This window comes from Serinus canaria, chromosome 1A, assembly GCF_022539315.1.
Source record: "Serinus canaria isolate serCan28SL12 chromosome 1A, serCan2020, whole genome shotgun sequence".
Classification (NCBI taxonomy): Eukaryota; Metazoa; Chordata; class Aves; order Passeriformes; family Fringillidae; genus Serinus; species Serinus canaria.
Genome location: NC_066314.1, coordinates 68022495 through 68050435, shown reverse-complemented (window position 1 = coordinate 68050435; position 27941 = coordinate 68022495). Strand labels below are relative to the sequence as shown.

General features: G+C 42.4%; 1 protein-coding gene across 1 annotated transcript in view; it reads right to left on the bottom strand.

Annotated features, from left to right (window-relative positions):
* CALD1 (caldesmon 1) overlaps nucleotides 1-27941 on the bottom strand; it is a 175463-nt gene that overhangs the window by 20104 nt on the left and 127418 nt on the right. The window contains 5 exon segments of the mRNA XM_018919821.3: nucleotides 3267-3403; nucleotides 7808-7882; nucleotides 8515-8582; nucleotides 8585-9471; nucleotides 11042-11188. Coding sequence (XP_018775366.2) covers nucleotides 3267-3403; nucleotides 7808-7882; nucleotides 8515-8582; nucleotides 8585-9471; nucleotides 11042-11188 — 1314 coding nt within the window.

The following is a 27941-nucleotide window of genomic DNA, read 5'->3' as shown; positions in this document are numbered from 1 at the left end:
TTAGTAAGGAACTGGAAATTATTAATGGTAACTTTCCACAGGAGAAAAACAGGAGTTTTCCAAGCAGCTGTAATACAGGAGACAGAAAGAAAGAATGCCAAAATAAAACCCCAGACCTAAAGAATTTGCATAGGTGAAGTGCATGCTTCCAACAGAGTCAGATAGCATCACCTTGTTAAATAATTACCACATCAGTGCTTAGACAAATGTCTGCTCCTGAAGTGTGTTTAATGCTCCTGCTGACAAGGAGAGAGGTACCTAAGGTTTCTAAGTGTGCTATTGACAAAAAGACAGAAGATGATTGTATTTATGGAATTAAAAATATAAAAAAACTTCCTGCATTGTTGGCATCTAAAAAAATAAGGATATAAATGACTTTGCAATCCTGCAAAGATGCTCTTCATTCAGACAGATGTCTCCTGCAGATGGAGTCAGCCATATAAAGGAGGATGAAAGACCAGAGCTAAATTATTTGTAGTTTGAATATCATAATAAAATCTACTAGCGCAGAGTTCTCTGCTCCCAGATGACCTTACCAAATTGAATTAATTTGGTTGTAGCAGGACATGCATGATTTAGGAATTGTATCACTAAAAAAATATACGACAAGTTAATTTAAGTGGCCACAAATAAGGGCTTGCATCAGGTGGTGATGCCAAATTACAGTAAGGAACTCCTGCTTTTTCAAATGAAAAACACATAGACAATTGACCAAGTATTGTGAGAATACATTGGGAATTTAATTTGAAATTGCATTTAACCTTTCAAAAAAAAAGGGAAGAGCAATAACTGAGGTGTGATTTTTGAGTGGGTGTCCAGCCTGGAATACTTCTGGTCCATTTGCAGAAGTACTGAGAACCCAAAATATTCCACAAACCTGTGCAAGGCACTGTGTAATTTCCAAAGATCCAATGAACAGGACAAAAGAAATCCCTGGTTATCTTAAGGCTTTCCTGTTTCAATGCAAGGTTGTAGCCCCTCCAGCAAACAAACTCAGGAACCTCAATATTTTTTTCCTTTGCCTCTTGGTCTCTAAATCTGTGTTGCCAACTCACCAAGACCTGCAAGCTTTGGGTCCAGAGAAGATGGGAGAGGTCACTTCAGACAGACAAAACGATCCCCCTGGCAAGGGCAAACATTTGGCCTTCAGAATGAAGAGAATGAAGAATGTTTGCCCAGATTTTGCTGAGGAAGAGCCACTCTGTTGTGCCTCAGCACAGAGGGAAGGCTGGCCCTCAGTGCACTCAGCCTCAATGGAATCAGCCCCTACTCAGCTGAGTGAGCCAGTGGCAGAATTTACTCTGAACATTCTTGCTTGCAGACCTTGGGTGATTGCTCTGGCCTCCTTAAAAAGAAGGATATTTAAAGTTTTGAACTTACTTGGTTCTTATGCTGCTCACAGGTCTGCCCTGACTGATTCTGCAAAATCCAAAATAGCAAACAATACACTGGCAGTAATTATCCTTATTTTCCTCCACATCCAACTCCTCTGTTTTCAACAGATTCTGGGAAATCTCTGTTCTCTGCTGTCAGCATTGGAAAATTAGTATTGAGGTGCTGGGTGGAGGAGGAGTTTTGTAAGCACCCCTTTGGTATTAAGAAATGAAGCTGTTTGCCAGATTTCAGACAAGGAGGAAAAGGAGAGAAGTGGGAGCCAAAAACATCAGAACAATGTGAAAAAACATGTTACATCACATTTAGGACTTCTGCAGTCCTGGATGAGAATAGGGAGGAAGGCAGGTGGGAGGGGAGATGGGAAGAGGAAACCATAAAATGGGATTTTATTCTGTATTTCTCTTACTGACTGACCTAGACCAAAAGAGAGAGAACATTTTTCTTTAGCCTCCACTACCCTATTTTGTTCTCAGTTCTCACCACTGAAAGTTAGCCAAGTTATATTCTTTCTAAATAGAATCTGACGTGTGCATTTAAAAAAAAAAAGGAACAAAGGACAGAAAAAGCCCAACTCGGTGAGGGCAGTTCATTAGAAAATGGCCCTAATTTATACCTAACAACCCAACAAACATTGGCACCTCTGCTGATGCTGCCAACCCAAATCTTCTACTCAGCTGATAAAAGGTTGTTGAACAGGCTTCTTCACAATTTCATGAAACACAAGAAGAAAAACAGAAATAGAAAAAAAAAAAGGAGTGGAAACTCAAATCTACATTTTGCCACTAATGCCTGTCTCCCACAGGAAGTAAAGCAAGTGAAAACAAATCAAAATATTTTTAGAAAATCGTTCTCGTTATTGATGATGTGACCCAAGTTTTGAGCATGGCCAATTTCCTGCTGTTCCATCTCCATCACTGCCTGTCTTTTGGCCTTAGGTCAGGGTGTCTCCAGGGTCTTTTGAACTGCATTTTATTTTGAGAAAGTTTGTTTTTCCCGGAAGAATCACGAGGGGAATGCTGAGATACAATGGCAAATCCCATCTGCCATGCTCAGACTTCTCAAAGTGCCTGGAGAGCTTAACCTTTCCTTTGCCTGTGTCAATGCAAAAGAGGAAGAGAGATGCAGAAGGAGAAAAATTTTCATTTCTAACCTACTCATTCCTGGTTTCCTGCTAAAAGGAAGAATTTGATTTCTATTTTATGTATCCCATGCTTTTAGCAAGCAGGATCCTTTTAAATTAAATTTTCACTAGAAAATTGTTATCTTCTTTGAATTTTCCAGTATAACCACAAGCCAAATATTTCCTTAAAAAAAAAAAAATCTAACTGTGACACAGATTATAAAAAGGAAGGGGGAAAAAAAAAGAAAAATATTATTTTGGCTAGGAGAGCTTTTTATCTAACTGGAAAAACACATTTCTACAGAAGCCAATAATTTTAATGTTTTCCTTTAAATGAAGGGAGAAGTTATTTCTAGAGTTACCAACTGGATTGTGCTTTATTCTGCTAATAAAGATAGGTGAGTAATTGGAAATAGATTACTACAGTAAAAGCAGAGATCTGACTAAAAAACCTAGAGAACACAAAATTTAGGGGTTTGTCACTATTGGCTTCTGTGCAGATATTAGAAATTAGTAAGGAAGCAAAGCTCCAGCAGAACAAAACCAAGGCTCTTGTCTCTGCTGGGGGAGCAAGGCCATTTCCAGCTGCTCTCAGAACTTCAGGATGTTCCTGCAGCAGAGTGGGGACAGCTCAGAAACTGCAGAGCTACAGCCCAGGGAACACCTGAGCCTCTGCTGATGGTGCCAGCCCAGTTCCACCAGCAGAGACCCAGAGGTGGCCCCCCAAGCCCAGGTGTCCCTTGGCACTCACCCAAAAGCATTCTCAGCAGGTCTCAGTTTGGAGGCAGGCGGCTCACGCTCTCCGTTCTGCGCCTTCTGCTCGGGAGCGCCCTTCTTACGATCCCAGACACCTCTCATTTCCTCTTTGGGGGCTTTACCTTTGTCATCCTGGTCAGAACACAGCACAAACCACAGAACAAAACACACCAGAAAAAAAGAAAGAAGTCAGAATGAGGTATTCTAAATAACAGCTGAGAAATACAGATTTCTTGGAAAGATTGGGAATTGTCTTCAAACTGTTCATATGCTGTAGGGCTGAAGTGGCCTGCAAAGCTCTAAACTGTGACCAGCTGTCACTTTTCTGTCCTGACCTGAATTCCAGATCAAAGCATCTTGAAAATAATATTTTCAGTCTTCTGTGAAAGTTGGCTGTTGCCAATGGGACGATGCCAGTACCCTGCTTCACTCTGGAACTGCACCCAGAACTCTTCCCCCCATTGCAGCATCATTCACCTCTTGCTTCTTAAGATTCTGGAACTTGCCAACACATTTTTGGTACCAAGTTTGAGGGCACTGGTGCAATAAAAATAACACAACCTCCAACAAATATCAGGCTTGTTTGACAAAGTTGATGCTCTTTTCAGTGTCACAGCACAGGGATGCTTCATTACTGCAAGAATAATGGCCAAACCACAAAATTATCTTGCAATCAGAGCAAAACTTACTCTGACAGAAAGCACAGTCCTACCTGGGGTTGGTCATGGGAGGCATTATCAGACATGAATGTTTAAACCTGGGAAGAATTAAATGCTCTGGAAAACATGAGTAGAAATTCCCTTTATCCTTAAAAAGTTTTGCCTTATGATTCTTAATAGTAATCAAGAATATTTTATGCATAAATTTCATTCTCCAGTATTTCTTCAGAGTTATGAACTTGAAGTATTTATCAATACCATGGATGGCCTGACCCCAGCATGCTGAGTCATGGCTAGATGCTGATAAAAGGAGAAAGTGAACTGATTTAAATTATTCATCCTCAGGTAGAAATATCCTCTGTTAGTTAAGACTGCCAGCCAAAACCAACTTTCAGCAGCAGCAGATGAAACCTTTACCTCCAAAGTATTTATTTGCTTTCCCCAGCTCTGTGCTGAAGGAAGGTTCTAGCTGGCAAGCAAGAAATACCTTCTGTGTAGAATTCAAATGGAGATCTTTAGAAAATAAATACTTTGGAAGCCTGCTGCAATCCCATTTGCTAACTTGAAAGAGAAAGAACTTCTGTGACTGTCCTGTCTGCAACACAGCTGCTCTTAAAGGTGTCCTAAGGAGCACCTTGAAATGAAAAAGTAGAACACAGCTTCAAAGCCCAAATCAAAAGAAATTTCTGTTCTTCCTCATCATAGAGGAAGAACATCCATCCATCTCAACTCTTGGAGAAGCAAAATCTTCACCTACAAAGGATGAGTTCAGAGCCTTCAAAGCCAAGATCCTCCCAAGGCATTGAGTTAGGCTGGCACAGCGTGAAGCCCCAGAGTCAGAGCCTGACTTCACCTGAGGCCAGTTTGCTGCCCAGAGAAACAGCAATGGATGCCACCATGGCAGCACGCATTAGAAGTGAGCACAGGATGCCTAAACCACTTCAGCAAATTTGCTGCTGGTGGGGGATGTTGGGCACAACAAACAGAGGCATTTGCTGTGCTCTGGGAGCAGATTTTCCCACCCTGAGGAACAAGAGGGGAGCTCAGCTTCCATGGCTGTGCATTCTTTGGCCATGGTGCTGTGAGGGCCCTGAGGAATGGTCCTGCTGGGCTGAGACAAGCAGGGCTGTTCATTTATCCTGCTGAATGCCACCAGACAGCATCATCTCCTGGGCCTTCCCAAACCAAAGGGGTGATCATGCTCACAGCAGCAGCCCCCCAAACCTTTCAGCCCCACTCAGGGTGATGCTGAAACCAGCTGTGCTGATTGGTACAAGATTCCCCGTGCCAGGATGTCTGTCCTGGGGTTTTGGGAGCATAAGATTTCCTTGGCTGAGATTTTCATCAAGACCTTCCTAAGTCTTATTTAAAAAGCCAACACTTCCAGCTGCCTTATGGATTCAGGTCCACTGGGGAGGGTTGTATCTCTTCCATCTTAATTAAAATCACTGAGAAAACTAATATTAAAACAGTATAGTTTAAAAATTAGTAGGTTAGGAAAAAGCATTTCAAAGGCCAGTATGATTTATGATAATGTGTCTACATTTGAGAAAACTATTAGCACAAAAAAAAAAGGGTAAAACAAGATATTACAGAAACATTTCACATCTTTTGGGCTCAATCCTTCTCCTACTAATTTTAATACCAAAGCAGAGATTGTATAGCAAAGAAGCAGCATCCTTTGTATCTCATTCCAAAAGCAGGCAACAAAATAAATTCTTTACTTTTCCTCACTGCCTAATTACAGACTAATTCAGCTTCTGTTGAACTCAGAAAGGACTCCACTTGGAGCAGACAGGTGATGTTACCTGAACTGGAATAGCTCACATGTGATAAATCTCACAAATCTTGACATCAAGCTACAACATTAACAAAGGCATGGTTAACAAATTTCCACCATTATGTATTTATATTTTTATCTCTTTCTATACTGCCTCTTTTCTGTTTGATTTTTATGCTATTATTTGAGAGCTGAGATTTCTGAATTTTGAGTTTGAGCACCTTCAGACTGAAGCAAATCAGTTACTGAGGTTGGGCCCATCTGGCAGATGTGATTCCTTACTTGGGCTCAGTTATTTGGGGAGTTCAAAGCTGTGGGTATCTGGGTCTGGGGCTCCCCTGCAGAGTCAGCTGCCACCCCCAAACACCATGAGAAAAGCAACTGCTGCAGCATGTCTAGCCAAACTGGAAGCAGGAAATACCAGGAGTCTCACATCATGAGAAAGCTTGGTCTTGTGAACTTCTCAGGTCACTTTCAAGAACGAAAAACTGTGCAGAAGTTCAGAAAAAGAGACAAATTTTTTTCTTGCCAAATTAATCAAAACCTGAACTCTGAGGTCCAAAGCAAAAGCAAAACCTGATTATGTAGATACATTCTGTTCCCCCTGGGTCTTGTTCATGGAACACTGGGAACACTGGGATCCTCTCAGCTGCATGAACATTCAGAAAGAGACCTCACTGAATTTGTATGTCCTGGAAAGGGGGGGGGACAAGTGGAGATGGGATCCTGATCATCAATTTTTGTTGACAAGTAAAGAAGCAACAGCTGAGATTTCCAAGGCATTTTGAATGCTCAGGATGGGTATTCAGCATTGCACCAGAAGTGGGATTCTATTAAGTTGTCTCAGCTTCAGCATCCAAAGATGGAAACACTAAAATCACAAGTAACTTTTACAAGTCTTGCCAATTTCCTGGAATAATCCAGCCCAGTAGGGTAGGGTTTAAAAGCATGATGAGAGCTCCAGGGAGAGCTGGCTGAGCTCTCCATAAGAACAAGCAGGACAACTGTGTCTCAAGTTCCCACAAATCAAAGTTTGTGGTCAGCTACAGACTCCTCTTTACATTTACTTGAGATATTCAAAGACTGCATGCAAAAGTGAATAGTGGAAACTGGTTCTGTCTTCTTAATATAATCCATCCCTTCCTTTTGTGCAGCTATTTCCTCACTGCTCTCTGAGGGTGAGCTAAGCATCCACAGCATGTTCCAAACTCATGTGCTAACTCAGGACCCTGGAGTGGACCCTCCACAACCCTCAATGGTCCCAGCCCACCAGAGAGGCAGAAATCTGTGCTGTGGCTCCCTTTAAGCCACACAGACCTGCCTGAACCCAAATGGGTCCAAGTTTCCAAGGCTCTGAGCAGTCTCCCCTAATAAGAATCAGGGGCTGTTCTGAGAGCTGCTGCAATGAACCAAAACCACTGCACAGCCCTGAGCATGGCTCCCTGTGTCCAGCTGCACCCTGAAGAGTAAATGGTCCCCAAATCTTATTTACTTACCATACAGTAAAACACCATGGCACCAGCTCCTGTGTTTACAGTGGAAATGCAATGCAGTAATTTTGGTGGGTTTTTCTCTTTAAAACAAAAGAAGAATCTTGGGTATGCACAGTTTACATCATGGGGTGTTGCAGCTTGCAGGGGAATTATTAGTTAAGGCAGTCTGCTGGCCAAAGGGCCTAGATTATTATTACCATTATTATTAATATTAGAGTAGGTTTTGTTCATAGGGAAAAAGTTCACAGTAAAGTGAGAGGAAACCAGAGAAGGATGATTAGTTGATACTGTCCTGAAAAATTCATCCCCAGAGGGAAAACCATACTTGTGTTGTTGACTGAACTGAGTTTCCTGAAATATTTCTTTTAAGACAAACAGGAATTGGTCCTAAAGCCCCAAAAGAACAAACTACTTAAGAATTTACTTAATTTTAAGCACTTAAGGAGCTTCATCCCTATTTATTTCAGCAGGATTACCCATGTTCTTGAAGTGGAGCACAAGCTTAAGTACTTTGCTGAAGAATCAACATTCACTTATAGGTGCCTTATTTGTTTTCATATCTCAAGTTTCCCTATCCCATCTAAATCAGTGGTTTATGAGTTACCTGATCTTGTATGGAGGTAGCTTGGAGCTTCTCTTCTGGCAGCTTTTCCTTTTTAGCTTCCACTTTTTCTTCCTCCTTTGGTTTTGGGTTTTCAATAATTTATTTATTTTTTAACACAAGAACATCGCACCTTTTTGCATTTTTTGTTTCTCCACGCTGTGTTCACGTACCAATCCAGTGTGCAGCCACCACTCCATCAAATGCTGCTGTGCCCACACCTCTGTGTGCAGCTGTGCCCTCTCCAAATCCTCCCATTCCCCTCTTTGGGCCCTTCTCCCTGGCATCATGCTCACATGTCCCAGTGCAGAGCCCTTTCTTGTGACTGCATTTAGCACACAGCATTCCTCACACACTTCAACAGGTGCTCAGAATATTTTCTGCCAGGGTGTGTCTGCCTCCACCTGATGTGTTACTGCATTAGGCCAGCTTTTATAGCAGCTGAGGGGAAAAAAGGCAGCAAAAGCACATGCAGAGGTCTGAACATGCAAGGTTGTCTCTGAGCAATGGGGTGAGGTCAGGCCTGTTGTGCACTGAATTTTTGGTCAGCAGGAGGGGATTTCTTTTTGAAAGGAGAGAGCAACAGCACAAGGGTTAGTAACTTCAGTACAGGACTAGATCTGTGAGGAAAATTCCAATTCAATCTGTTCTTGCATTACATTTCACACAAACCACAGGTGTCTTGTTTTGGTGCAAAATGCTTACTGTACCTGTTTTTTTAAGACAGCTGCTTGAGGTTTTTCATCTTCTATTTTCTGTTCTTCCATCTTTTGTTTTCCTTTAATTTCTCTGCTTCTAGCTTAGCCTTTTCCTCAGCTGCCCTCTTTTCCTCTTCTGCCTTTGCCCTCTCCTCAGCTGCCCTCTTTTCCTCTTCTGCCTTTGCCCTCTCCTCAGCTGCCCTCTTTTCCTCCTCTGCTTTCTGTTTTTCCTCAGCTGCCCTCCTCTCCTCTTCTGCTTTAGCTCTCTCTCTTTCCTCAGCTGCCCTCCTCTCCTCTTCTGCCTTTGCCCTCTCCTCAGCTGCCCTCTTCTCTTCCTCTGCTCTCTGTTTTTCCTCAGCTGCCCTCTTTTCTTCCTCTGCTTTTAACCTCTCCCTTTCTTCTGCTTCCTTCCTTTCTTCCTCAGCCTTTTCCTCATCCCTGAGCTTCTCATTATCTACAGCATCAGGCACACTTTGTGTCCCTTCTGGCACAGCGTTTGTATCATTCTCTGCTTTGTGTTCCTCTGCATTTACAGTTACTGCCTCTTCTTTATCAGCGGATTTTTCTGCTGTCACATCTACCTGATTTTCCTCTATGGGGAGCTCCTTTGGTTTCTCCTCCTGCACCTCCTCCTTGTCTTTTTCTTCTTTTTTCCCCTCTTCTTCCCCATCTTGCCTCCAGTTGTTCCTTTGGTTCGACTTGGTAACTGTTTCTGTCTCCTCAACCTCACAGCGTCCTCGGCGTGTTTCAGCCTTTTCCTCTTTGCCCGTGGTCTCATTTTCTTCCACGTTGTTTACTTCTCTCCTGCTGGGCACTGACAAGCTCCCATCTGTGATCGTGGGGTCCAATTCCTTCTGGCGCTCCAGGGCTTCCTGCAGGCGTTTCTGGCGTCTCTCCTCCCGCCTCGCCAGCCTCTCCAGCAACGCAGCTTCATCATCTGTGGAGCGCTTGCTTTCCTCTCCTGCCACGCTGTGGGAAAGGGACAGGCTTGCATTAAAGAAAAAAACCTAAAAATTCTTTCTAACAACATATGCACTTCACTCTTTTTAGGAAAAAAGCTTGTACCGTCCTCGGTTGGAAAACTCAACAGGTTGTACGCTTCAAAATTTAGTGGCTGTTTTGCTATTTATAGCCACTATCCTTGCCTTAAATTGCTTCTTGTGCTCAGTTTCTATTAGCACTTGCCATTGGGTTTTTTCTATCAGTTGTGTGGTGGCCCCTGGAAATCTGGGTCTATTATTTATATTAATATTTATGTAAAACTCTTGGATGGTCGCAGGGCTTTGCGACCCCGAGATGTGTTAAAAGTCTCTGCTTCAGCCCACGTGTTCAAAGGATGAGTTAAAGCTCTTCCATTTTCAGTCTTGGAATTGTTTATTGTATCTTATCTATAAAATTTTCCTCCTGCCCAGCCGTGGTCCACTGAGCAGGACAGCCAGAGGCACTCTGCCTGCCCCCAGGGTGGTGTTACCTTTATGTACCACAAACTACATGTGACATATTTACAATTATTTTCCAATACCTATCACCTATGTTAGACAGTGAGCTTCTACTCTACACCAATCTAAAAGTGCCAACATCACCAGTGAAGATGGAGGCAGAAAAGAAGAAAGGCAGGACACGTCCAAGTCCCTCCATCTTGTCCCCAAAAACCCCTATACTAAAAATCCCCAAACCTACATTTGCACCCTGTGATGACTTTATTATTACACTATTTAAACTGCTGGGGCTTTTAGGTCCTCATGTAAAGGTGGCAATTTGCTCCATGGTTCATAATCCAACCCACTGGTGTTCTGGGCTGTGAGCCAGGGTCTCTGAGCCCCCTGGCAGGGGTCCCAGCAACTCCAGACTCCCAAAGGGATGTCCTGAGTTCTGACATCAAACTAACCAGATGATGGACAGACAGGAAGGCCAGCTCTGGACAGACAGGGAGGCCACTCAGCTTTGTGACAAGTGGGGGCTGATAGCAGGGATATGGTGTAATGCCTTAGGGGCTGCAGGGGCACTGCTGGATTGATGGTTGGACTTGATGATCCTAAAGGCCTCTTCCAACTTGAAAGATTCCACAGTTTCAAGTGTCACCACCTTCCATAAGCTTTTCTCCTCTTTACACCTGCCTGACACTGACAATGCCAGGTGAGTGCTGTGCTCTAGAGCTCACACCCAGCACTGGGTGCCCCCCAGTGCTTTGGCCCCACGGTGCCATGACCCCTGTGAGCAGAACCAGAGCTGTGGTGTTTTGTAAGGCCAGATGCACCCACACCTGAGAGAACCTGAGAGCCTCCATGAGCCCCAGCTGAGCCCCCACAGACAGCCCTGAGGACACCTGGATATGTGCCATGAGCCAGATGTGTGATGCTCCCACCCTCCCACGCAGACACAGCCAGGCTGATCCTCCCTGTGTGAGGTCCTTCTTCAGTTTAAGGATGGCCAAACCAGCACTTCAAACTCAAGCACCACAGCAAACCTCTGCCAGGCACTTCTCTGCTCCAAACAAAAACCACCACTGGCTTGTCAGTAAACAACAACAGACACTTACCTGTTCTGGGCATTGACCTCAGATTTCTCTGTTGCTTCTCCTGAGAGATCTCCTTCCTCCTTTTGCCTCAGCCTCTCCTGCCGAGCCCGCCGGCGCCGTTCTCTGGCGGCTTCTTCATCATCATCATCGTTCCTCTGGTAGGAGAGCCTGCAACAGGGACAGGGAAACATTGGTGCCAGGCATATTGGACACTGAAAAAAAAAAATCACAAAAAGCAGTTTTCTAGAGCACAGTAAGCATGGCTACAGCAGCTGCTCCACGTGCTGTTGTAAAAACACGCTGTGAAATTGAGATGTATTATTTCAAAGCCTGGTTTTCTTCTGTTTCTCAGAAGAGAACTTGAGAAAATAGTGCCTGGGAAGGCAGCAGCCACACCACGCTGGCTGCTAGAAAGCACCAAATCCATAAAAGCCCAGCTCTGTAGCTGAGCAAACATTCTCCTAGCCCATACCAAGATCCTCCTTGTTGGAGCACTCACAGCAGCATTTGAGCAAGCTTGATCAAGCTTTGGTAGGAGAGCCTGCAACAGGGACAGAGAAACATTGGTGCCATGGTATACTGGACACTGGAAAAAAAAAAAAATCACAAAAAGCAGTTTTCTAGAGCACAGTAAGCATGGCTACAGCAGCTGCTCCACGTGCTGTTGTAAAAGTACGCTGTGAAATTGAGATGTATTATTTCAAACCCTGGTTTTCTTCTGTTTCTCTGAAGAGAACTTGAGAAAATAGTGCCTGTCAAGGCAGAAGCCACACCACGCTGGCTGCTAGAAAGCACCAAATCCATAAAAGCCCAGCTCTGTAGCTGAGCAAACATTCTCCTAGCCCATACCACGATCCTCCTTGCTGGAGCACTCAAAGGATTTGAGCAGACTTGATCAAGCCCACACAACTGAAACTGGACTCAGGAAAGCAGCTTTTCATTAGTCTCCATTAGCTTTTTTTTAGTCTCCTCTAAACATCACATGCTGAAAACACTGACAGAATTCTGCATTTTAAAGACTAGAAAGCAGGGAGACAAGTATGACAGCAGCTCTCAGTGGTCAGTTCTGAGTGCCAAATATCTGACACCCACAAAATTTTTGTGAGCCCAGAGCCCTGCCAGGCCAAATCACACAAGATCTCTGAAGTGATGAAAGCCTACAGCTGAGAACCCGTTGTATTCATCTGCCCCAACAGATGACTACATTTAGTTTCATCCTGCTTGAAAAGGAAAGCAAGACCTTAAAATCCCAATAATCCCGTGTCCCATTCAAATCTTTGCTGAGGTTATTACTGTGTGAGATAAAGGCAGAGGCCTGCATTCCTCTTATCTTTTTGAGCAGGGAAAGTGAATTAGGAAGCTAACATGTGCCAGACCCAGTCAGGACATTCTTTTACTTTGCTCCTGGCAGTGGTCTGACACATCAGGGTTAAGAAGTCTCCCTTCTTTACACAGTCACATATTTAAGTTAGCAGTGCAGCCATGAGCATAGAAAAAAAAAACCTGAGTTTTGCGCTGACTAAAACCAAGTAGAGATAATGTTAGTTTTGCATATATTTAAACATTAAAAGCAACTAAATTTTGATGTAGCCATCAATCAGATTCTTTGGGGCCAAACCTCTCCCATCACCATGTTCTGAGCTTTTCTCCTTTGCTGAAAGAAGGCTGAAAGTATAGGTTCAGCAGGGACTCAGTTATTCCAATTTTGTTTTAAGAATTTAAAGTGTAAAACATGGCTGAGCCACTTGCCAGAACTAGAAGGAGCATTTTCATCCTCAGTGCACCAAAGAGTTTAATTTGCAACTTTCATGCTGTACTTTAAGAGGTTTTTCTTTATAGAAACAACTCTTCTCAAAGAGAGAGCAAACCATGAGCAACATGGCCATGAGGGATCACAGTGGGGGATGAGGAAGAAAGGAAGGAGCTGAACTAAAAGCACTAAAGGTGTGGTGCAGGGAAGGCAAGGAAAAACTCTGCCATTTGCAAGCAACTTCAAGGGGTATCAACATTTCATTTAGGTCTAGAACAGAAAGGATGTGAATACAATAATAAATCTATGGGGTCTTTAATTTCCTCAAGAAGGAGACTCTGGAATAAAACTGCATTAGCAAACTGACCAGACACCCCCTCATTAGCAAGATGTTCTGGCTGCAAGAAGCCTATGATCTTTTCAACTCTGAAATCCAGCTGTAAGGAGAGGACACACTGCTCCCAGCCTGTGGCAGCTGGACAGTGGCCACAACTGAGCCAACACACAGTGTCTAAAGCTCAGGATTTGCCTTTGCAGTGAGACCACACCAAGATGAAGTTTATTCCACTCTCTGTACCCAGACAGAGCACCCCTACCCAGCAAGGAGAACAACTGCTTTTAAAAGCCTCTTTAAAATGCATTTCTTAAACCACCAGTTGCTCAGCAAACTAAAAAAGGAAACAAAAAGAATACCCTAAGCAAAAATTCCCACAAAATCTTATCTATTAAACAGATATGTACTTCCTGTCCTTGGACACTTATCACATAGATCATCTGTTAAGAAAGCTGAAAATGTCTCTTATTATGATTCTAAACACATCCATTAAGGCAGCAGTTTCCTACAGTGAGCAAGTACACCAGGTACTTTCATGAGAATCACCTTAAATATTAATTTCTGTTCACCATCAGTCATGCAATCTACCCATTAATCAGGAAACATTCACAAGGAACAAGTAATTGCAGTTTTTTAGGAGATTTCTTTCTTGTTTTCCTTACAATTGTGCTAACACTGCTTTCAGTGTAAGGGGTGACCCTCATTCTCCCACTGCAACAGATCTCTGTAGCAACCCACCACGAGCAAAATCAATTTGGGAGCTCTCCAGAGCTTATCTTCCAATTGCCTACACCTTTTGACATCCTTCAGCAGGAGTAAATAAATAACAAAAAGCATGTCTCCAAGATTTCCCCTCTGTTTATCAGGCAGATGGAAATCTGGTGATCCACGCTGGCCTGTGCTGTTTCTCCACCCTTGGAGAGCCCAGCACACACCCAGCAACTGAATTATACTGAGCTTCTCTCCATTTGTCACCCTCCACGTGGCTCTGCAGGCAAGTTTCTGTCCACAAGCAGCTGTTCCAGCTGTCTCAGGCAGTGGGACCACAACACAGCATGATCTCCTAGAGGTGTGCCAAGCCTGCTGACACAACTCCCTTGTGGAACGTTCAGATCACAGAATATTCTGAGTTGGAAGGGACCCACAAGGATCATCAAGGGCAGCTCTCAAGGACTGAAATCCCAGACCTGAAGAACTCAACAACAAATCTCATTAACGTCTGAGCAAGTCTAAAAATGTTGCCTCTGGATTGAATCAAGGTGACTCTGAGCGAAAAATAAATCTGCTGGATTGGGAACACAGGAGATGTGGCCAACTGCTTCAGACCTTTTTCAGAGAAATACAGCACTCTGTATTTTACACCAAACTCTGAATTTATGTAAAGTTATAACCCAGCAAGAAACTTGGTAATAGCTGGGATGATCACGGGGCTGAAACCATTTCATACAAGCCAGATTTAACTGGTTTCCACTTGAGACCTCAAATCAGCCCAAGCATTATCTAAGGCACTTTGGGCTTGGAGTTCTTTGCCCAGTACTGGTACATTATTATTATTTTCTGAATTATGACAGCACTGAAATTTCCTGATCAAGCTCATGGGCTTGCTACAGTAGGCAATTTATGAAGATTGGGCAAAATCTGGTCCCCATTCTAAAGAGTGTGTGCTCTGATTAAAGAGAAACCTTATAATTGTAGCACAATCTGCCCTCAGTGAGTCATAAATAAACCAGATGAATCTAAATTCTTTTTTCATTTTTCACTGGAGTAGAAAAAAACCTGCTTATTTGAGCTGGATCCCACTACTCCATTCTAGAGGAGGCAGGGAGAAAGAATTTCTGTGGATCTCAACTCTGACTCCATTTCAAGAGTCAGAAATACATGAAAAAACTCCAAAAAGGACAAAAGCCTTTAGGATTTTTAAGAAGGCTGCTCATCTCTGCCTCTTCCTTCCTCCATGGTTCACTCAAATGTCAGTCTGGTTTTTATGCCTGCAGAAACACCTTGTGTCCTCAGCAGTGCCCTCTCAACAGGGACTCAGACACAATTGCACCTATTCAGCAAGCTCTTTCCCACACTGCTTTGTTATCCTGGAGCTTTTACATGTGCTGCAGATTGATTTTGCCTGTGGTCCACCCCAAGAAATGAGATCATCCATCCTGTACCAAACTGCTGCACCTCCAGCTGGCAACCTAACCCACTTCTAAGACCTCTGCCCTTTATGATGTAAGACCAGAGCAGCTGAAGTGATATCTGTTGATTTGTGACTCCAAATTTATGTCAGATGGAGGATGTCAGTAAAATGTCCTCAATGACAGATTTCACTGCCAGACTCAGCCTATAACAGCTGAATTTGTTGGCCTTCTGTGCTCTTAGAAAGTCTCTCTATTTACCCAGGCTCTTCCTGAAAGGATGGGTGGGGTGAGGATGGACTTTGTTGAAATACCCACTGGGGAGTGCTCTTTGTGTCACTGTTGATATTCAGTCCCATTTTATTTATGATGAAATATTTTTTTCATCTTTTTATTGTTTGCCTAATTTGTGTTATGATAGGCACACTTCAAAATCTGAATATAAACAAATGATCAATCTTCACCTCAAAATAAAAAACAAAACCACAACAAGGGGACATGCTTCCACAGAGGGCTGTGCCTCTCTCTTTCAAGCTTTGCGTGTCAATCTCAGCTGTATTTCATTCAAGTCATACCTAAAAATGTGCTGAATGGTGGGGGGCAGTTGTGGGGAAAACTTTTTTTTCTAATCCTTGAAAAAAAACTTGTTTTTTCTAATCCTCCCTCCATCACTCAGTGAGAGCTGCCAGCATTCTGCTCAGACCTGCTGAAGAAGATTCATTTTTTTTAATGAGGGAATGAGCAGAATTTCAGTCCAAAATGTTCATGCTTCAAAACAACGTAGTGAGTGAAAACAGGGGATTATGGTGGAGACATGCAGACATGCCACCACAGTGCTCAGTCCAATGCTGTGCATCAATGCTGCCATTAACACCCATATTTTTCACATATTTCTCCATTTGACATGCCCCAATTTTTTTTTTCCACATTGAATGTAGGAGAGACAAGTGGATAAAATTAACCAATGGCTGGAAATGAAAGCCAGACAAATTAAAACTGGAAATTAAGCACATGTTTTGAACAGTGAGGATAATTACACACACAAGAAATGATGAACCATCCATCTCTGCATTAAGATGGATGCCTTTTTGGAAGTTATACTACAAAATAATGATTTTGGGGTTCATTGTAGATAGCTTGGTGAAATTCCACTGACACTTATGTTTAGGAAATTAGAGTAGATTATATGGTGGCACCTGCTGCATTTAAACACTACAGCCTTCCATTTACAAACTGTGCATGTTTCTCCTTTTGGCCACAATTGATCTCTGTCTCAGAAATATTTTTACTCTGTTTATCCATCCATTCTCCACAGCCTGTACTTCTGAGCAGGCAGATTACCCTGATATGCCCCCAGTTCTTGGGCCAAAACAGACACTGATGCACCTTTCAGTCTATTGTGTTCTCATTCACTTCATTTTCACACTGTGTTCCTTATAGACTTTCTTCTTTTTCATAGCTCCAAAGATTTCAAGGATTGTTTTTCTCTTATCAAATGTTTTCAGAAGAACATTTTTTCTGTCAGACCATCCTTCATTTCCCACCATACCTTTAGAAGCACTTCTTCTACCTTAAGGCTTGATCTAAAATACCTAAAGGCTGAAACTTCAAGCCATTTTAACAGCAATTTTTTGTTTCAGCTGAGCAAAACCTTTGGATTATTTACTTTGGTTAAGGACTTGGCTGGGAGATTGTTATTTTGTTTACATGACAAAATAGTTAAGCATGGGAAAGAAAAGGTCTTCTGAGAGGTTCAGTTTGTGAATTTTTTTATGGGGTTTTTTTTTTTTTCATGTTTTTGACATTTAGGTTTTTTAACAGGTGAGGAAAGAGTAGGTGCATTCATCCCTCTAACAGTGTGATTCTGAAACCTAAGGTGCAAGACATCCACATGGAAGAATGAAGGATAAAAAGTGATATGCAAAGGAGAAACCACATGGAAAAAAGACTCCATAGTGCCAAAAAAGATCCTTGGTGATTACCAAATAATTAATGCCAAAACCATCCAGAGATTTGATTTCTTTGCTGGGGCTGCAGATGAAGCCTCTAGGAAAGTCCCTGGCTTCCCAAATTACCACTTTCCATTGAAAATGCGAATTTCAGTTTTGTAGATGTCCAAGATTTCCAATGCCCTGTCTCTTTTCCTTTTTCCTGCTCATAAGAGCAGAGTCCCTTTGGATTTAGATCCAAGCCCTAAACCTGGGCCTCGCAGTCAGATCCATCTGTACCATCACAGCTCTGCTCTGCACAAAGGCAGAATGACTCATGCTCCAGCCTATTTTTCTTTTTTTTTCTCCCTTTCCTCATGGCTTAAAACTGATGATCTGTTTCATAATATGAAATGCAAGCAGATTCTGCAACCACAGCCACATAGCTCTGGTAAATTGCCTCTGAGCACCTCAGCATAAATCCAACACAGGGCTGCAAACATGAAGGGTAAAACCCTTCTGCTACCGAAACAATGTCAAATTTGCCTCCAATGTATATTATATTTAGATAAAAGTGCTTGCTGGAAATGTACCAGGGGGAAGCAACATAATTCTCTCAATATGTGAAGCCTAATGCTCTGCAGTTTTACTGCATAACAATAGACACAGCATGGACCTGCCAGTGAGCAGAGCAGCATATCCAATCTGTTCTAATTTAGAAGTTTTGCATGGAAAAAAAAAGAAAACAAAACAAAAAAAAAAAAAGGAAAGAAAGCTGAAAACAATAATTGGCCGAGTGCCTTCTACCTGATAAGTTTTTACTGTTTTCCTTGAAGCTTGGTGGAGTTCACCCAGATCTCTGTTTCCCTGACAGAGATGGCAAACATGCAAAAAAGGGTACAAAACAAGCTTGCTTTTCCAAATGTGAAAAAAGTGGGAGCAAAACCCAATCAGTGTGCATACCACTGTGGTTAATGTGGTATTTGTTGACTCCAGAGCAAATTGCTTGCTGCCACCACCTCCAGCTTCTAGTGCTTTATTGCATATAAAATCCAAAATAATTTATGCCACAGCCTTACCCAGTAAGTAATATTTCAGGCATATGACTTGAGAACAATGGGCATCTTGCCTAGCTGAGGCATAAGTCAGGCTTTGTAGGATTTGCCCTAGAATGCACAATCCACAATTTCTACAAAGACAAATAAGAAGTTTTCTTTCTTGTGGTTTTGGGCTGCTATATTTAATATGGCTTTCAAGGCAATTTTATATGTCAAATTGCTAGCTTACTGATTGCACCCAAAATCAAGATCTAACTCAATGTGCAGTTTAGCCCAGTAGCTGCAGCAGGCAATTATATTTTTTTTAATGTAATTTCAACTTTAAAAAAAATATTTCTGGTGTTGTTTTTATTTATTTCAAAGCTGCATCCTCAGAAATTAGCAAACAAGAACAAATTGATGATTTCAGGAGCCAGACTGGTCCCTGGGGCTGCCTGCTGCAGCTTTCAGAAATACAGCGAACACTGTGCTGACCAACTAAGTACAAGGCATGCACACAGGGAGTCTGGAAAAATTATTTTACCAGATAATTCTTCAGATAATAATAGAATAATCTTTTTTTTATCCACTCTTCCCAGCACAAAATATGCACTAGGAGGACACAGCCTTAACATAGCACAGCAGACTACTGAAATAAATAAATGCCACAGACAGGATAGCAGATGAAATGCAAGACCAGGACATGCCCCAAAACAGAGCAGACTGTGAACCCTCATGCTAACTGAAATAAACCACTCGAGGGGAAATATGGCATTACAAATACATCCAGTGCTACAACATGTGGTGAATGGAAAAAAAAAAAATTAATGAAAATCAGATGTCTCAACATTTTCTGGAACTGATTCCCCACGCACACAACTCACGGATGCTGTGCAGGTGTGGATTTTGTTTCAAGGGAAATTCATGGCTGTTTGCTTTTAGCATGGGCAAGCATCTCTCTCTTTCTGAGGTGTTTAAGAAGCCTTCTGTCAACAGCCAAGGTGATTAGGAGACACTTTCAGTGAGGCAGCAGAGGAATTATTAGTGCAGATCACGTCATTTGCTAACAGGATTAGGGGCAGATACATTCCACGGATCCCTGTGAAAGCTAATCCTGGTGTGCCTTTCACCTTCATGAAAGGTAAAGAGCCCTTCCATAAAACAGGTCTGTACCGATCTGCAGGGTCATGTGCAGCACTTTGAACAGCACACTAATGCTACAACAATTTGCAGACATCGTATAACAGCACTGTGCAAATTAAACAGCTGGAAGTTTGAAATGCAGCCATTGCAACTACACCCACACAAACACAATAAAATAGCCTGGCTTTATCCTTTCAATTAGTTTTCCCTTAGATGTGCTTGTTCTTCTCTTTTTGCTTCACTGTAATGCTTATTCCAGAGATGTTACTTGTCAGAAATTTCCAAACTCAGTATTGGAGATACTGTCTGGAAAGCTGACTGAGCTCATGAGAGCTGGTTAATCACACTGCAAATACAAATCCAAATGCCACTGTTCTTTAAAAAGTGGGAGTGCAGGGGGGAAGAACAGCCCTTTTCACAGAACTCTAGCATCCAACAAAAACCTCTTCCATTTCCAAGAGTCACTAACAAATTATCCACAATTTATAAGCTGTTCACAGAAGCATCCAGATAAAAACCAGGAATCACTAGAAAATAACAATTGGCTTGCTCTAAAAGTGCCCACAGCCTGAAGACTTCCAAAGGGACATAGGCAGCTGTAAAGAGGCCCCTAAAACAGAGAAACTGCCCTGGGGGGATATAGGGACAGGGTGCAACATTCAGTGTGATTTCAGACCACAGCAGTTATTATGGCACCCTTTTTGTTGTTGCTGCTGATAATTTCAGTTTCATTCTGGAACAGCAGTTGCACACAGGAAGCCAGTCAGCAATAGTAATAGTTTCAATAGCCAGTCAGTAAAATGCTTCACACAGGTGGGCAACGAGACAGGAAGGACAGCAAAGAGCTGCTGTGATAAGACAGCAATACAACCTCTGGAAACAGACTACAAGGGCTGCCAAAAGGGGATCTGATCCCAGAGGTGAGACAAGCCCTGATCATCCCCAGTTCCCATCACCAAGAAGCAAAGCTGTCTAACAGATTCAGCTGACATTTTTACAGAGAGGGTAATCAAGAAATTCATCATTAAATGTACACGCCCACAGGTGTTTAAGCCAAAGCTTCGGGTAGAATCCATCAGATTCCAGAAGTGAATGCAGACTGATGGCTATTTTCCCCTGTTATTCTACTAGTTCTTGGCACTTGTTAAATTCTTTCCATCAAAAGATCCCAACGTGTTTTACAAATGTTAAGCAATCCTTGCAACCCTTCTGACTTCTGTGTGGTGAGGACTGTGGCTATTATAATGCCAGTTTATGGAATGGAAAAACAGATCTATAGATCAATGTACTACTTTTAGTCTAAACAGAGCAGATCTGGCTCTCTTTTGGCTGCACTACTTCACACCTGCTCCAAAAACTTGTTCAAGCTACAAGGAGCACTTCCAGCACCTTCTGAAGGGAGTTGTTGTAGGTATGTGGACTCCTTCCTCCCAGCCCCATCTCCAACAGCTGCACTCTGCTGACTTCTATTGCTCAGACAGAAATTATCCTGAGATGGATATTATGAGGATTCCCATGTCCTAATCATGTCAGTGAAAGCCACTGACAGAATTATCCTGAGATCCTGAGAATTATCCTAAGATCTTTTTCTGGCATACTGAACAAAGAGACAAGCTTCCCTCAGCTCTCTCTGATCAAGTGATGGCCTGGCTCTCCTCTACATTTTAAATAAAGCCTTCTGCATTTCCAAGTCAGTTCAGTAGTCTACATTTTTTACAAGGAGGTGTGCCTGCTGGGAAATAGGAAAGGAAGGGCCAAAAGCAAGTTCAGCCCAGGGGATCTCATGGCCATGTCACTGCAAAAGCACCTCAGACTTTTCACGGGGGTCAACAGGGCTCAACACAGTCTGGAACCTTTGGAGCACTTGGTTTTGAACTGAGATACACTTAAATGCCTGAAAGTATGAAAGAAATGGGGTAGAGGATCATCACTGGGAAAAAAAGCAGTGGAAACAAGGTGTGGCTTGCTGCCACACCCTTCTGCTTCTCAAGCTTCCACAGGTACAGAAAGCTCAGCAGGACCTGGTGAGGTAGGATTCCCAAAAGGTGACAGTGAGAAAACCCCAGCTCTACAGCAGAGAGGTTTTAGTCCTAGAGAAACTGCAGGAAGTTACATGGGAATGCTTCTTTGCATTTCCACAGCTCCCAGTGCTCCCTCTTTGGTCCCACAGGGGAGATGGACTGACCTGAATGCCAGACAACCCTTCCAACACCAGCCCTTGCAGGACTGCTCTGGATTCAAAGTCAAAACTTCTCCCCTCTCACCTGGACTGCAAGACAGAGTGTTTGGGGTGTCACTGAGACTTCTACAACCTTTGCACAGCAGATGGATCCCAGAAATAACACCAGAGAGCAGACCTTCCACTTGATCCAGCCAGGCACTCATCCAAGCATCCTCTTCCCAACAATCCATTGTAGCCATTGACAGACACACTCCAAGTCCATTGCAAGGGAGATGCAATTCCATTTGTCCTTTTATCAAAGTTCTCACTGAATTTAAGTCATGCAGCCTGAAAGGCACTGGGAGGGGCCAAAACCCAAGCACTGGATAGTAAATTCACATTTAATATACTTTTGTGAAAGTGCAACATTTGTAAAGCGAGGATTTGGCAACATAAAATGACAAATACTTGGCACTACATAGAATTAGGACAAGTGTAAGAGAATTTGAAATCCTACTCACACAGAGGGCAGGAGGAATTCAACATTTCAAGTTGAAATGTTCCCACATTTCAACTGAGATTCCGGAGTAAACAAGAATATGATCATTATCTCTCTGAAGAAGACAACCTCTAGCAGCTACAAGGTAGCAAAAAGCTCTAGGGATCAGCAATACTCTAAATTGGCAAAGTTAAGACTGCTCTTAATTCAAGCTAACGTGCTGAGAGTTATGTTGCTAAATACAGGGTTTCAAAGACTTCATTTGGCCCCTCTTCTGCTACAGGTTCCTGTGTGTGGGATGCTTTAACTCCCTTGTGCTGCAGTTCCCATCTAACACTCATGAATGTTCAGTGAGAAAAATCATGCATTTCAGGATCCAGAGCACTACCCACACCAAACACAGGTGTAACTCCCAACCCAAACATTTCCAATCCTCTGCCAGTGAGGTGCTCTTGGATGCACTTAGGGGTGCTTCTGCCAGCTCAAGATGAGCAAGAGACAGACTGCCAGTGTTGGTGCACAGCTATAATCACACACAAACAGGTTTTCAGGACGTTTTGAGCAAAGTTTGCTCAAAATGCCATCACCCAAAATTGTTCAGGGGCAATAAACTCAGGGCTGGGTGGGAGACACTGTCTCCTGCCTCAGCACTTCACAGGGTGTTGGGTGAGTTTGAAAGACAAAGAATTCAGGTAAGTAATTAACCCCATGGCTCTCCCAAAATGCCAAAGGACCAATGCAGCTCTCAGACATGCACAAGGAATGTTTGTTCTCAGCTGAACGGGCTGCAAATTATCCCTGATGCAGTCAGTGGGAAGATTTCACAGCCATAGAGATAAGGACCATGGGAACACCAAGATAGCTCTGCTACAGCCTTCAGGGAGTTTTTTACCACTAAAGTTTGGTGAGCCTTGAGTAAAAGCTACTCTTTGACAAATCTGAGAGCAACAAATCTGCTTTGCTACAGCCTTTATGGCAAATCTAATGGAGGAGCAAGGAGAAAATTAGTCCTCAAACTTCATCTTTCTAACTAAAGTAAAGCTTTAGCTGGTTTTGGAAACAGATGTGGCCTCTGGTAATAAGGCTTTTGGGTTTTTTTGCAATCCTGAGAAAGAGAACTGCTGACATGATGTGTCTGACCACTCCTGTTCCAGGAGGAGGGAGATGACTAAGGCCAAGATGCACAACACCATCTTACACACCCAGAGCACATGTCAGAGATGTTCCTCTTGCAGGACAAACAGAATCCTAAGCAAACCCTCAGGGTTCACAGAGGAAAGATGAGTGTTACACAGAACACACACCCTAATTTAAAAATGGGATTCTTCTTTTAAAGACATCACTGTGCAAGAGAATACAGTAAGGGTGGAACACACTTCATTTGGGCTTTGCAAAATAATCAAATAAACACTACCAAGAGATGACTGAAAGGGAAAAATTAAAAAAGGGGGGAAAGGAAACACATGACAATGGAGAATGTCTTTGGAGAATGTCTGTAGCACATGGGAGGTGGAAAGCCAGGAACAACCTGAAAATGACCCAAGAGACTGCAAAGGTTCCACCATGGCCATGTCAGTGTAGGATGATTGTAGCACACATCACTGAGTCACAAACTCCACTAAATCAGGTACAACAAAAGAAATACAAACAAACCCAAAACAAAACAACCCAAAAACCCCCCAAACAACAAAAACTCATCGTAAGGAAGGAGCCAGGACAGCAACAGTTGTGATGTTAAAAGGTATTTCTGTAATTACACTGCAGCAACTCCAGGGCTGACTGAATTGCAGATGGAATCTGGCAAGCCAAAAACCTCCTGTTCAGAAACATGTAATGTATTTTTATGCTTAAAAAGGCCTGTGGGCAATTTGGCTTCAGCAAACCAAACAGAAGCCAGAATTTTACATCCTGTACTGTCAAGTGCATTGGTCTCAAGGACACACCTCTAGGACAGGCCTCCACATTTCCAGAAGAATCAGGGGAAGAAAAACAAATGCACATGGATGGCTTCTCCAGGAGCTTTTTTCCTCAATTTTTTAAAAATACATAGCACACAATTTAGGAGATATTTCTCAATAATGTTCAGTCTGGAACCAGAATCATCTTTTATTTTTTTGTTCTGTATACAGCAACATTTGCCTCAAGGACCTGCAGCAGGACCAGATCCTGCTACAGAGAGGTATAAAGAAGTTGAAAGTGATCTGAAAAAGATTCAGAGTGAAACTTCTTGCAGAGAGTTAATCCTCTCCATCTGGTAGGCCAGGGTCTGCTGGAACCAGTCTTGCTCATGAGAAAATGAGTATTTCTCACTGTTGCTCAGTCAAGGTGTGTGGAAAAGTGATGGAGGGAAATTAAAAAAGAAGACAAAGTTAGCCAGGTTCCTGATCTTCAAGAAAAATGCTGGTTGAGGGAGGGTCTGAATACAAACAGGCATCTTGCAAAAAAAAAAAAAAAAAACACCCAAATCTTACCAGTCCCCCCAAAAGGGGTTGTTTATTAAGCTTTTGGGAGTAGTCCACACCTAATGGTGCATCTGTATGTTTTGGTTAATGTGAACTGGTACATCCAACCCCTGCTACTAAAGCTGTTTATTTTCCTTTTCTGCTTTATTATCACCCATTTGTCTGTCACACCCTTTCCATACAGTAAGCTAACCTCAATTATGACAGGATATGTACTCTAGGATTACTATGGTGGGGAGCAGAGGAAAAAAATTGCTTCCCAAGTGATGCCAGCAAATGTACAGTATTCAGAAGAAAATAAGCAAGAGAGTGACAGAAAAAACTGGGTATTAGTGACTGGGTTAACCATTATTCCTTCAGCAATCAAAGAAACACACCACAGCACCAGGTGGAAAGGGGGCAGCCACTCTACATCAGTTTCAGTCTCCTGATGCAGCACAAAGTGAATTCAGGCAGAGCCAATACTTGGCTTAGTATTTTTTTACCAAGAGATAAACAGAGGCTGAGGAACAAAAAACCCAAACCACCAGCTTCTGTCCTCACTTGAAACTTTGCTCACCATAATTCAGCTAAAAAGACAAGGAACTACATTGAGTTCAGATGTGAAGCCTGTACTTAAGCCTGGGATGTGCAGCTCATCTCTGGAATTCAATATGCACATCCAAAGCAACTGGGAGGAAAAAACAGATGAGCCATCAACTAAACCTTGGTACTAAAATTTGGTACCTTGCTTCAGTAGTGGGTTTTGGAGAAGAGAGAAATTGTATTGAAATGCTTTGGAGTACGGTGTGATTTTTCTGTCAGCTTCACATAAACTGCTTAAATGCTTCAGAGGTAAAAAAAAAAGCCCACATGGAAAAGAGTTTTCCAGAGTGGTGTTCCCCAAAAAGGTGATTACAGCATTGCACTGCTGGACTCACAGAAACATCTCACCACCACGTGCAGGCTGAGTGTCAGAGTGAGACTGCACAGCAGCAGCTGAACACTTGTGAGAAGGAGAAGGAAGAGGGGAGGGCAAGGCCAAAGGGGGAGTGGGGGAAGCCCTCCCTGCCTGCTCTGCAAAGGATTTGAGCTGCAGAAAAGAGGAACCGTGTCAGCAAATGCCAAACCCATGCGGTACCTGCCAAACCGCACCTTATCCTTCTCAATCAGCAAAAATAAAAATTATCCACTGCCTGATTTCTCTTACCTCACCAACAAAGGGCTGGCTTTTTCCCTTATTAGGACAGTCTCCATGCTGTAAAATTCCAGCTCTAATAAGTGCCTTCAACAATATGTGCTGCACATCAGCACAAAAAGAAAGTAGCTAATAAAAGGAAAGCACAGAAGGAGAATAAAAGGGCTGAGTCCTAAATTAAAAAAGACAACATCAGCTTAGCTTGGGCTCCAAAATTTGATCATAGATTTTATGAAATGGAGAATTAAAATTGGAATGGATAAATGTTTGAAGGCTAACATTATACAGATATATAATTACAAACTTGGCTCTGCAGCCACTTATATATGCAAGCTGCCTTACTGAACTCAAGGAGACTTTTTCACCACATTTAAGAGCTTACACATCCCAAAATATAAATCAAATAGTCAGTACATGAAAATAGTGCAGGAAAGGGTTTTTCAAATGTTTTGGGGTTTTTTAACAAAGTAAAATGCGGATAGAGTGAAAAGTTACACTAAGTTGAGCCTCTGTATTTCAATTATTCCAGTGACTGAGGGAAGTGGTTTTTCTTGGTTGCATTTTTAAGCATTAGATTTAATTTACTGGACATAATTGACTTCATCTGTTTTATATGGAAATATGTACATATATATGAACTGAGAAGCAAAGAGGGCCTAAAGCAATCACCAGAGAATTTCCCTGAGTTTTTCCTGTTTTACTCAGAATTGGGAAGAGGGTGGATGGGGAGTGCAGGTTTGGCAGGAAAGGGGAGGGCAGGGGTTTGAAGAAGCAGGATAAAGCTCTACCACCCCCACCCACCACTGGTTGAACACCTAAGTCAACAGTGTGCCTGTGGAGGAGCTATCTGGATTTAAGATCTGCACTAACAATGAATTTTCTAGTTTTGCTGAAGCAGAAGCAAAAACTCTTGTCAGAGTGAAGTGATATGGAAAATGTTCAGGGCTGTTTGGTTTTTTGGTTTTTTTTTTGTTTTTTTTTTAATTCATCCTGGAACAAGAAAGTAAAAGGTTTTTTTTCTTTTTACTTTTCTTTTTGAAAGATAGGTCAATTGGAATCAAAAGATTTTTAAAAAATCAGAATACTTTATTTACAAAAACAGCAAATGTGCAACTCACTAATTTCTTACGCAGAAAGCATAGAAAAATTCATTTAAAAAATAAAGTATTTCCTATTCTTTTAATTTAAACAAAGCCAATTTCAAAACCTGACATGAACTCATAACCAGCTCTGCTCTGAACTGCTCTGAAAGATTTCTGGCCAAAACTCTCCCATATTTTCTAGGTTTTACTAAATTTACCTTTCATCAGAAGCAGTTCTCACAGCTCATTTCAGGCATTTGGATTCACAGCAAGTTCCTGGCTTGAACCAAGGCTTGCACAGGGTAGAGAGTTTAGCTCAGAATTTTCATAAAACTCTTCCAAGTCACTTGTTCTCTGACAAAACTTTAGATGCTTGATGCTCACAGTGTGGAATTAAGACTGAGGTGGATGCTCCAAGCTCCACTCCAGCTTTGTGCTCCTGAGAGCTTTTCTTATGCTGAAAACAAAAGAAGCAGAAGGCAAGAAGGCTCAAAAATCTCAGATGTTTCCCTGTAGACCTGTCCTTTCTCTGCCACTGAATCTCCCCCTCAAAAATGTCTCAGTTCTTTGTGTAGACCTGTCCCTGCTGGGAAAGAGACACTTTCAGAAATTGACTGGGATTCTTTGCTTCCAAACCTGAAAAAGAACCTCACTATGGGCAAACACCTTCATATGTCTTGTCTGTAGTTACATTATGTCCTTCTTGTATTACCTCAGCAATGTAAAAAGGCTTTCAAAAATTAAGGATTGAGGCCTTTGCCCACTGGGGAGCAGGAATGAAGAGCATGGCCAAAAGAGAAGACCAGAAGAAGAAGAGAGCTTCAAATTAAAATTAACAGCATCAGTTTTGGAGCAGAATTAACCAGATAACACAGTGCCACCAACACCATTGCTATCTGTGGAGGAGTCCTCTTAAACCCCTCTCTTCTCCTAAAAAATTAACTGATATGAGTCTTGAACATCCTGCCAAGATACAGAACAGAAAACCCACAATACAGAGAAAATGCTGAAAAAACCTGAGCTTTCAACAACCAAACTGAAGTTTGAACAGAAGTTATCTTTTTCTGGAAGAAAATGTTCTACCTGTTGGCAAAGAGAACTTGTGCTTTCTCTAGGAACTTGCACAGTAAACACTTCAGTGTCCAGCACAGCGAGCCAAGCCAATCCCTATACGTTCATTAAACAGATTTCATGTTTTCAGGCCAACCGGAATTTCTTG